Source organism: Megalobrama amblycephala, linkage group LG19 (assembly GCF_018812025.1).
Source record: "Megalobrama amblycephala isolate DHTTF-2021 linkage group LG19, ASM1881202v1, whole genome shotgun sequence".
Taxonomy (NCBI): Eukaryota; Metazoa; Chordata; class Actinopteri; order Cypriniformes; family Xenocyprididae; genus Megalobrama; species Megalobrama amblycephala.
Genome location: NC_063062.1, coordinates 35,829,791 through 35,842,146, shown reverse-complemented (window position 1 = coordinate 35,842,146; position 12,356 = coordinate 35,829,791). Strand labels below are relative to the sequence as shown.

Here is a 12,356-nt window from a genome sequence, read left to right as displayed (position 1 = left end):
GATGGAATTTACTGTGTAATTTGTCTGTCTTCGTTTAAATACCACAAGTTGCGGTTCTACATTGTCCCGGTTGACCCTTCCCATTCCTGACTCCATTAAGAAACGCTCCATTGAACTTTTACAGGTTTTTAACATCTAACTTTGTGTCCTGCTGGACCAGGCTACTATTATACAAGTATAACCAAAGGCTAGCTGAGATGCACTGAAAATATTGCCTTTTGACGCACAACTGTTTTGTTGAAAAGCTTTTGTTGATCTGTTCCTCACAACAAAGCTATTATATCCCTTGTGAAAAAGAAGTGTGCTTAAGTGCACTTAAAGAGAGTACACTGTCATGACTATGTTTCTTAACACACTTTTAAAAAGTGCGTTTTGTAATAATGTCAAATTAGTAGTTTTACTTTAACCTTCTGGTATTGTTCATTTGGAGTCACACTTGACCAAACACCTGAAATGTAACTTTTTTATTTTCAGTAAAATCAGTGTAATATATATTTTGTTCATTAATATTTTTTATTTTGTATTTTGAGAGAATTTTATGGAAGTAATGAATATTTATGCGATAATTATTATAAAAATTTGCCCATTGAAAATAATACAAAAAATATATGTTTTTAAATATTATTTTTTTACCTATTATTTTCTTATATTTTGTATTACTTTACATAATTCATGTTACAATAGAGACAATGCCTTTAAAATCCATTTTTTGAAGGCAGATTAGTGCCATCTATTTAAAGTAAAAAAAAAGAAAAAGAAAAACGTATGTAATGTCGTGGTGTAAATTCTCTAGTTGTTTTTAGACATAAATACTTATTTTTATTAAGTTGTGGATTTGGATATATATTTATACATTTTCAAAGACTACTTTTTGTCAAGGTTTAGATTTAATGTTGATTTGAAGTGTCAGTTTTTGCATTAATTTAACTACAGTCAAACCTGAGCACAGAGCAGGACATTTAGTTACATATAACATCAAAATTCAACAAAAATGTTGCAAAAATGAACAGGAATGCGTTATCAGAGCTTAATCAACCTGATTTGAACCTCTGATTTAAGTCTTCTAACTGACAAATGTCACAAAGTTTCATACTATTCCGACAAAGCAGCGATTTTTTAAATTTCAAAACATTTTTTTTTTCTTTCTAAAATGACCGAACAAGTACATTTTTGATAATTAAGTTTTTACTAATCTTTTGTCAGAATGTGTTGACTAACATAATAAAGCATATGTAAAGTAGATGGAATTTGTCATTTTCGTTTAAATGCCACAAACTGAAGTTCTAGCATTGACCCTTCCCATTTCTGACTCAATTAGGAAACAAAAAATGTGACTGCATTAGAAGTTTAGGTAACACTTTACTTGAAGGGGTGTGCATAAGACTGACATGACACCTTCATAATCATGACATGACACGTGTCATGAATATGAAGGAGGTTTTATGAATGTTTATGACAACTGTCATTAAGTGTCATTCGCTCAATTATGTCATTTTTAATGCAAAGATGACATTGTTTGAGATGTCCGAGTTATGACAACTTGACATAAACCAATACATCGTAACCTGTCAGTGTCTTTGTCATGACAACTTGACATTATTTAGCTTTATGGGTTAACATTACATTAAACTGTCATGAGGCCATTATAATAGTGTCATAAATATGTATCTTGAGCTCAAGTACAGTGGTACAAATTGAACTTGTCATTAAAATGTCATTAAGTGACAATACTCTGACAAATAATTTTATAACAGCGTCATGAATATTTTTCATTTCATGTTTTTTTTGTTTTTGTTTTTTGTTTTTTTAAGTTTCCTCCAACAGAAGGTCAGATAATAGACAATTTCAAATTTCGTAAAAAAGATGACAAATGATAAAATAATGGTAACACTTTATTTTAGGGTCTTTTAACTAGTTGCTTATTACTATTAGCATTCATATAGCTAAAATATTGGCTGTTTATTAGTACTTATAAAGCACATATTAATGCCTTATTCTACATTCTTAATCCTACCCAATACCTAAACTTAACAATTAACTATAATAAGCAGTAAATTAAGAGTTTATTGAGGGAAAAGTCATAGTTAATCGTTTATATATGTGTTCCCTATACTGAAGTGTTACCAAAATAATGTAATGTAATGTTAACCCATAAAGCTAAGTAGTTTTTTTAAGTTTGATAATTAATCTGCTATGTCATGTTTATGACAGGTTATGATGTTTTGCTAATGTCAAGTTGTCATGACAAAGACACTGACAGGTTACGATGTATTGGTTTATGTCAAGTTGTCGTAACAAAGACATCTCAAACAATGTCATCTTTGCATTAAAAATGACATAATTGAGCGAATGACACTTAATGACAGTTGTCATAAACATTCATAAAACCTCCTTCATATTCATGACACGTGTCATGTCAAGATTATGAAGGTGTCATGTCAGTCTTATGCACACCCCTTCAAGTAAAGTGTTACCGAAGATTACAATTGTTCAGCATCTAACTTTGTGTTCACAGCTGCCTTCAAAGAGATCTGTCCTGCTGGACCGGGCTACCATTATTCGGCTTCGGCTGTCAAGTTTAACCAAAGACTAGTTGATATGCTTGACACCGGCGGGCCGCCCTTGGTCTCCGAAAATGGCCGCACATCCACACAAGTCGTAGTATCCCAACCTGAAAGCTCCAGGACGCACTCAACAAGCTCTAGAAACCAACAACCGACCAACACGCAAACCATCAGAGTCCAACAACCTTCGATCTCTCTTTCTACAAGACCACAGCAGCCTGACGCCAATCCACAGACTGGTTCGGTTATCATTATAACTCAACCAAATCCAAACCTGTCAACAGGCGGCGGCTCTCAAACCACAAACGCCAGACCTCAGCAGCCTTCCAGTGTCCGTCCTGGGAGCGCCGCCACAGGAACCAACCAGCCGGTCAGAGTGATCACGCGTGAGTGACAACGTTTCTTATTATTATTTATTAACACAGTTGTGTTGGTGTGTTTCATTTAATTTAATTGTTTACAGCTGTTGTCCGGACGCAAACCAGCCGGCCCTCGGTTAACAGACAGCCAATATCTCCAGTCAGACCTCCGCCTGTGCCCGCTACAGCCCGACCGCTGCCAACTAGACAAGGTACGCCATCACAGAGGCTTCTGAGACAGAGGTGCACTTTAGCACACTTCAAAAAAGAAGTGTGTGCACTTTTTACAGAAAATGAATGTAATGTTTTCAAACACTTAATTGCATGTTATTAAATGAAAATTTGTTATAGTTTAAAATTATATGCATTATCATAAAATTATATAACCCACTTACATACTTAAGTACATCTTTTTATGTAATTTCATAATTATATGTACTGAGAAGCATTTATGGTAAACTAAGACATACTTTGATGTCATTTCTATTCAAACTTGTGTGTCATGTATTTAAATAAATTTGCAATTATACATTTCCATGAAGAAGTTGCAATTTAGTACATTTAAAATATATTAACTTAAATGTAATATCGAATCACACACTACAGTTAAAATTATAATCAAGCACTTTACATGTGCTTTAGTCAACACATCAAAATAAGTGTACTTCTTTAAAGCATGACAAAAGATTATTAAAACAATAATTTGAAAAGTATTTTTAAATAAAAAAAAATATTGACTTTATTACAAAGTGCACTTTTTAAGTGTTCTTAAGTGTGTTAAGAAAAATCACTCTTTAAGTGCACTTTAGTGGAATTTTTATGTGATTAATAAAAAATTCAGCAAAATCGACTTAAAATACTCATTTTTTGTCATACACCAATTGAAACTACAGAATGTCTATTAGCGTGACAAAAGATTACTAAAACATAATGATACCCCATGCAAAAAAAAAAAGTACATTTCCATAATATACTTAAAGTACTCTATTTTCGTGCACTAATTTTGTACTTAATATACTAAAAATTCTTCTTTAGTACTACTTAAGATCATTTTAAGAACATCTAAGTGTACTCAACTGTGCTGTTTTGAGACAGCATTAAATATGAACTAAAATGTTCTTTTAATATACTATCTCTGTATTGGTATTAGTGGTAGCTAAATATATTTTCTAAATACAGAGATAGTATATTAAAAGCACATTTTCTGTTTTATTATGCAATACATATGCATTCATTTTATATTTCAAGCATATTGTTTGTGTAATAAACATCATACAATAGTGAAATAGGTTATAATTAGTAAAGACATCACAATAACAACTTGTGATCTAAAAAAAACGAAGTAGGGTACAACTGGGCTAAAGGCACACCTTAAGAAAAAATGTGCTTTTCACTACTCTCAAAGTGTATGATTGCAGGAAAAATATATATGTTTGTATTGAACATTGATGGAGCAACAGATTTTGTGTGAAAATAAGTCATAAATGTGGTTAATTTTGTTTAAAAATCTTATAAATGTATGAGGTGGTTAGGGGGGCCTTTTACCCCACACATGGGGTAAAAGGCTCCCCAGCATGGGGTAAAAGGAACACAGTATTCATACAAATACTTTAGCTAAAATAATATGTTTTTAATAATGTCTAAGTTAATACTTGTTGAAAAGAATCACTTTTGCAAAGTTTGTACTATTTTCTGTTTATTTTGATAAATAAAAGAATTCATTATTAAAATAAGCCTATGTTAATATAAAAAAAATATTTTACAAATACAGAAACAAAATTACTTTAAAAAGTAAAGATTCTGAAAGCATTGAAAGATCCCATAATATTCAATATAGATTTACAGTAGTAACAATAAATATTTTATTATGATATGATAAATATAATATTTTTAAAATATGATTGTTTCATTAAATATGGGTATTATCTCTAAGATGGATACCCAATCTGATATATGATATTTGCTATGTGACTCTAACCATGTCATGTCAAGAAATGGAAAAGTCAGTCAGCTATTTATTATCATGTTAATTATTGCAGGTGCACTTTTTACCCCAAATACCATACTTTTACATATTCTTCCGTTTTTGAAAAACTGATGCTTGAACAAAACCGAAAATCATTAAGAAGACCTTTGTCTGAAAATACAAACATTAATTTAATCGATTCTCATTTGCTACTTAAATCAACCAAATTTTAAAAAACATAAAATATTAGATCAAACTACATCAGAATCAACTTTGCGTTGCTGCCCGCGATCGCGTCAAAGATCAGACAAATTTGCACGTGCATTTTGAAAAGTGCATTTTTAGGAAAGTGCTGCGGCACATTTTTGTGCCACCTAGTGGTTAAGAGGAAAATAAAATCAAAGGCGCCTTTTGTCCCGCGGCACCTTTAGCCCTGTTGTACCCTATTCTTTGAGCTTTATCCCAGTCACTATGAGCGCACCCAGAAAATTCATTGGCCTGCTCATATAAATGACCGACATCTTTGATTTCCAGAGTTGAAGTGACGCCAAATTCATATCAACATGGAAAAATGCAGAGTTGAATACCGCTCTGTAATTTTCTCCTCATTTGCATCCAGTTTGATTGTTCGATGAATTTGGTTTGGAGAGGAATGAATAAATGTCCATCAAGTTGTGAACCCAGCATACCTCTGAGATTGAGCTAATCTGATTAAATAACCACAAACTGACCTGATATTCAATCATTTTACAAAAGAAAAGAATATTTTAAATTTTTCAATTGAATGCAGTTATTTTTACACTGGTATTTATGGCCTTGTGTGTGGTTCCCCCAGATGCCCGAGTGTGTGAATCGCGTCCTCAGGTGTGCGGGTCGGGTCGCTGTATTGACCTGCCCGGCGGCAGACACACGTGTGCGTGTAACATTGGATATATACTCAATCCTCAGCAGGGCCATTGCCAAGGTATGAAGTTACTGCATGACTTAAAGAATAAGGAATAAGAAATTACACTCTAAAGAAGAAAAACATGTACGATAACATCTTTATGTTCCTCCTAAAAGAGGTTTTAAATCATGTTGATATTACATGTTCCTTCCACAGCCATTTTTCCACAGCGTATTTTAGATTAGGATTCCTCTTTTTCTCACTGATGCGTCCAAGGCTTTTAAAGGTCAAAGGTCAGGGTGACACTGCTGAGAGGACAGCCAGCTCATATATTTGTCATCTCTGTATCCATCCGCTGATAATGAAAATGTGCCTTTAACGGTATAATAATTTGTGTGCATGTGCATGACTTGGTAATGTGTAAAGCACTGAAAGCCACTTCCAAAGCACAAGTAGTTTATCATACAGGAGCCAGCAATATTAGCAGTACAGTATTAACCAATCAGTGGATCAATCTCTCTCTCCAGACATAAACGAGTGTCTGCTGACGCCCAGGCCGTGCTCTGTGGGACAGTGTGAGAATACGGCGGGCAGCTTCCGCTGTGTGTGTCCATCGGGATACCAGACCAACTCCCAGCAGACTCTGTGTGTCGGTTAGAAACATTTCATTCTTTATGTTGACTTTTCTGATCATGTAAATGAGACTTTATAGGATGTTTGTGCACATAATAATGTATGAGATCATTGAGATCAGTGATGGATTCCACAGATTTTGACGAGTGCCGTCAGGTGCCCAATCCCTGTATTAACGGCCGCTGTGAAAACACACTGGGCAGCTTCAGGTGTGTGTGCAGAACTGGATACAAGCTACAGGAGAACAGCTGCATAGGTAATTCAAATCATTTTACCCATAATGCTTACTTACTTTTTTGTTTGTTTTGTACATTCTAGCAATTGTTTTTAGGGATGCACTAATTATTGCTTAGGGATAAATTATTATAATTTGTCTATTTTGTTTACACAGCACAACTGTTTTTAGCATTGATAATACTAATAAAGCAGCAAATCATCATGTTAGAATGATTTCTGAAGGATCATGTGACACTGAAGACTGAAGTAATGATGCTGAAAATTAGGAATAAATTACAGTTTAAAAAATATGACATTAATATTTCACAACATTACTGAATTGACTGTATTTTTGGTCAAATAAATGTAACCTTGGTGCTCAAAAAACAATAAAAAATCTTAGTGACCTCAAACAGTGTATCTGTAAGGGATAGGGACATTATTATTTACTGCATAATAGGGATGAGTCACATGTTTTCTGTCTCCAAAACAGAATTTATTAAACTGATGAACTCAAATGTACGTCATGTGGTGTTTTATTATTCTTAGACATCGATGAGTGTGTTGACCCGCTCCGGTGTCCGGGTCAGGAGTGTGTGAACTCTCAGGGCTCGTATAGGTGTGTTTCCTGTAAGCCTGGCTTTGATCTGCTCAACGGACAATGCTCAGGTAACACACGGCACAGAAATATCATTATAATATTTGGTAACACTTCAGTTTTAGGGTCTAATTCTCACCATTAACTAGTTGCTTATTTGCATATATTTGCTGTTTATTAGTAATTATGAAGCCTTATTCTGCATGATCATATTCTGCAGCCCTAATCCTACATCATACCTAAACAAAACTAACTATTAATGAGCTGTAATTAGGAGTTTATTGAGGCAAAAGCCATAGTTAATAGTGAGAATTGGACCCTGATCTGAAGTGAGACCTAATATTCCTTTTGCAGACTAATCTTGTGTTACCTTGTGAAAAAGAAGCAAACTTTAGCATACTTTTACAATAAGTAATTATTGTGGAAATAATTGTCAGGGTTGTGTTTAGTTTGCTTATGTGTTTAGGTTTCTTGTACTCCTCTCAGTGTAGCGCTCTCCTGACCCTTGTTAGTTTCCTTGGTTACTCATTAGTTAAAGGTGCCCTAGAACTTTTTTTAAAAATATGTAATATAAGTCTAAGGTGTCCCCCTGAATGTGTCTGTGAAGTTTCAGCTCAAAATACCCCATAGATTTTTTTTAATTCATTTTTTTTGGGGGGGGGCATCATTATAAATGAGCTGATTCAGGGCTACTGGCCCTTTAATTCTCGTGCTCCACGCCCACGGAGCTCGCGCTTGCCTTAAACAGCATAAACAATGTTTACACAGCTAATATAACCCTCAAATGGATTTTTACAAAGTGTTCGTCATGCATGCGGCATGATGTGAGTATTGTATACTGTTATATTGTTTACATTTGATTCTGAATGAGTTTGAGGCTGTGCTCCGTGGCTAACGGCTAATGCTACACTGTTGGAGAGATTTATAAAGAATGAAGTTGTGTTTATGAATTATACAGACTGCAAGTGTTTAAAAATGAAAATAGCGACGACTCTTGTCTCTGTGAATACAGTAAGAAACGATGGTAACTTTAACCACATTTAACATTAGCAACATGCTAACGAAACATTTAGAACGACAATTCACAAATATCACTAAAAATATCATGATATCATGGATCATGTCAGTTATTATTGCTCCATCTGCCATTTTTCGCTATTGTTCTTGCTTGCTTACCTAGTCTGTTGATTCAGCTGTGCACATCCAGACGTTAATACTGGCTGCCCTTGTCTAATGCCTTTCATAATGTTGGGAACATGGGCTGGCATATGCAAATATTGGGGCGTACACCCCGACTGTTACGTAACAGTCGTTGTTATGTTGAGATTCGCCTGTTCTTCAGAGGTCTTTTAAACAAATGAGATTTACATAAAACGGAGGAAACAATGGAGTTTGAGACTCACTGTATGTCATTTCCATGTACTGAACTCTTGTTATTTGACTATGCCAAGATAAATTCAAATTTTCATTCGAGGGCACCTTTAATGATTATGTTCACCTGTTCCTTGTTTAGTTCCCTTGTTAACTCTGTGTTTATATGCTCCCTGCTCTGTTCAATCCCTTGTCAGTTCTCGTCTTGGGTTTATGTGGTAGTTAATCTCGGTGAATTATATTAGTGTTGGATAAAGTGTTCCTTGTTTGTATATTCTGCCTCATGTGTTTTACTAATACCACACTATAAATGATAATAATATACTTGAGTGCGAACTGAATGTAATGTTGTAAGACACTTAATCGAGTGTTATTTACAGTTACATAATGTATTATAGTTTAAATTTAAATTAAATACAATGAGTTGAACTTGAGTTTTTTGGCCCACTTAAGTAGAACTTAAGTATATCTTTATATGTAATTTCATAATGACTTTTATTGTCTTTGAAATATGGAAATAAAATATACTTTAATGTCATTTCTATTGAAACTTGTATGTCACATACAACTTGTATTATGTAATATTTCATGTTTCTAAATATTTAAATATTTGTCATTACACATTTGTAATGCTGAAGTTGCAATTTAGTACATTTAAAATATATTAACTTTAAGTGTAATATCGAATAACACTACAGTTAAAATTATAATCAAGTTCTTTACATGTGCTTTAGTATGTTAGTCAACACATCAAAATAAGTGTACTTCTTTAAAACATGACAAAAGTTTATAAAAACAATGATTTAAAATATGCACTTAAGTTTGTAAAAATCTTAAGCTAATAAACAGTCATGAAAGTGTACTCTCTTTAAGTACTTTTATTGTATTAATATTATATTATCCACAAGTGCATATATGTGAGATTTGAAATACACTCTACACTTCTTTTTCACAAGGATTATTATAAGGTTAAAGTTGAGCTTTTCAGGATAACAAAAATCTTTCTTTTATTCAGATATTGATGAATGTCGTCGGTCCCCGTGTCCCGACGGCCGGTGTGAAAACACACCAGGCAGCTACAGATGCACGTGTCGAACCGGATACAGATTGCAGGCCAACACCTGTGTGGGTAAGAAGAGTAAAACGCTTTTAAGTCTCAATAATATACATTTAGATGCAAAGTATGATTGTGTGCATGGATTGATGTGTACGTTACAGATGTGAATGAGTGTGAGGACCCGTTGCAGTGTCCCGGACAGGAGTGTATGAACTCTCAGGGATCGTACAGATGTGTGTCGTGCAGACCTGGATTTGGCTTTAAAAATGGAGCATGCTCAGGTAACCATTCATTTCAACCTGCAAAGTCATAACACGTAAGATATGTACAGACGCTGAAAGTAGGATGTTGTAATCTGTCCAGATATTGACGAGTGCCGTCAGACGCCTTCTCCTTGCTCGAACGGACTGTGTGAAAACACGCTTGGCAGCTTCAGGTGTGTGTGCAGGACTGGGTACAGACTGCAGGGCGGTACCTGCACAGGTATGATTCTTCATACAATACCAATTATGAAAAACTGGGGTTGGAATAAATACTGTAAATCATATGTGTGTGTGCATGTGGACGCAGATGTGAATGAGTGTGAAGATCCATCACAGTGTCCTGGACAGGAGTGTGTGAACTCTCAGGGATCGTATAGGTGTGTTTCCTGCAGGCCTGGATTTAGCCTTAAAAATGGAGCATGCTCAGCTAACTACAACACATCTGTGGTTGGTTATATAAAAATATAGACAAAACTGGTCCTAACTTTTTAAAGCCAGATAGATAGATAGATAGATAGATAGACAGATAGACAGATAGATAGATAGATAGATAGATAGATAGATAGATAGATAGATAGATAGATAGATAGATAGATAGATAGATAGATAGATAGATAGATAGATAGATAGATAGATACATAGATAGATACATAGATAGATAGATAGATATTGTTGCAATTAGCTATCACAGTTTAAAATGTTGCATTAGAATAGACTTCTGGATTTAACTTGAGATAACTCAAATATTTAAGTTTTCACTTAATACAGCTTTAAATTTGACTAAGTTGACTAAGTTTGACTTAGACTTAAGGCAAAATTTATTTATTTGTCTCAAATCATATTTATAGTTTGGTTCGAACCATAAATTTTGATTTAATTTTAATCAAAAATATTATTAAAGACAAAAACATTAACACAAAGTGAAAGACATAAGCCAGCATGTTACTTAATGTTGGTCAGTATAATTATCAGGATAATGTTCTGTTCTGTTCTGTTATCTCTTATTTTGACATTCTGCCTTGTTTCCATTAGTTCCTGTTTCCCTACTCTGTTTAGTTTTGGTTTCCTTGCTCACTGATTTTGTCCTTGTTTGTTAATAGTTACCCATATTTTCACCTGTGTCTAGTTTAGTGTCATTTGTTCTACCCATATGTTTCAGTTGTTCTTTGTCCGTTCTTATTTAACCTTAGTGTGCTTTGCGTTACTGATCTCCTGCATGCATCTGCTTGACCAAGATGATCTACATGGTTTACTTCAGCCACAACCCCAACTACCTAAACCAGTTTATATCCAGCTGAAATGTATCTGAATCTGGTCTGAAGCTGTAGTTTCCAGCAGAGAAAGCATGAAGCCTGTTGTATAATGAACAAGCTGTTTATTTGCGTCAGATATCGATGAGTGTCGTCAGACTCCTGAGCTGTGTGTTAACGGCCGCTGTGAGAATAACGTGGGAAGTTACAGCTGTTTGTGTCGCCCTGGATTCAGACTGGAGGGAAACATCTGCAAAGGTATGAGCTTCATGACAGAACTGAGCAACATGTTCCCTGTGAAAAAGAAGTGCACTTCAGCATACTTTTAAAAAGAGTACTTAATACGGAAATAAGGAGGAACTGAATGTAATGTTTTGGGAGACTTAATTGCATGTTAAATGAAAGTTGTTCTATTCATAAAATAAGAAGTCTGTTTCTTGCCTTGTTGTTCCAGATGTGAACGAGTGTGAAAATGAGCTTCAGTGCCCGGGAAAAGAGTGCGTGAACTCGGTCGGTTCCTTCAAGTGTGTCTCCTGTCAGCCGGGCTTTGAGCTTCTTGAAGGACGCTGCCAAGGTATTAATTCATGTCAATCTACACATGTGCAGCTGACAATAACACTAATTTAATTAGGTTAAAAAAATAATATAAGGGGAAGTGTTTATTTCTTTCTTTGTCTTCATGCAATTATCAGACACAGTCACAATTATCAATCTGTCAACTTTTATATCAGGGTTATTAACAGTATATAAAACTAAAACCATAAAAAAAAAAATAATAATAAAAAAAAAATCTGAGTTTGTATTTACGAGTTTGTATTTACTTCTACAAAATGATGAATAAAAATAGGCAGCAGTGTGTTTTTGCCTTTTTATGTTCTTAATTAATTAATGAAAGTGCTGTAAATTGAATCATTATATATCAATCTACCATGTAAAAAGTTGGCAAAACTAAAAAAAAATTAAGCCAATCGGTTACATCAAAATTTTTGTTGTCATGGGCAAAGCATTCTGGGAAATAGAAATCCCAGTTTCAGTTAAACCTAAGTTCATCTAAATTTTTTAAAAAATGAGTTCAGAAAACTCAAACCATTGAAACAGTTCAGTTTCCTTAAAATATATCAGTTCTGTGAACTTGAAAGAAAAGGAAAGTTCTAAATACTCATAAAAGTTCATTTGACTGAACTAATCTGTTT

General features: G+C 34.2%; 1 protein-coding gene across 2 annotated transcripts in view; it reads left to right on the top strand.

Moving 5' to 3' along the window:
• LOC125253810 (latent-transforming growth factor beta-binding protein 4) overlaps positions 1 to 12,356 on the top strand; it is a 71,500-nt gene that overhangs the window by 37,654 nt on the left and 21,490 nt on the right. For both annotated transcript variants that reach the window (XM_048167950.1, XM_048167949.1), the window contains 11 exons: positions 2,516 to 2,950; positions 3,028 to 3,135; positions 5,725 to 5,853; positions 6,303 to 6,428; positions 6,545 to 6,664; positions 7,174 to 7,293; positions 9,609 to 9,722; positions 9,812 to 9,931; positions 10,014 to 10,133; positions 11,302 to 11,421; positions 11,618 to 11,737. In XM_048167950.1, coding sequence (XP_048023907.1) covers positions 2,516 to 2,950; positions 3,028 to 3,135; positions 5,725 to 5,853; positions 6,303 to 6,428; positions 6,545 to 6,664; positions 7,174 to 7,293; positions 9,609 to 9,722; positions 9,812 to 9,931; positions 10,014 to 10,133; positions 11,302 to 11,421; positions 11,618 to 11,737 — 1,632 coding nt within the window. The remainder of the gene's footprint in view (positions 1 to 2,515; positions 2,951 to 3,027; positions 3,136 to 5,724; positions 5,854 to 6,302; positions 6,429 to 6,544; positions 6,665 to 7,173; positions 7,294 to 9,608; positions 9,723 to 9,811; positions 9,932 to 10,013; positions 10,134 to 11,301; positions 11,422 to 11,617; positions 11,738 to 12,356) is intronic.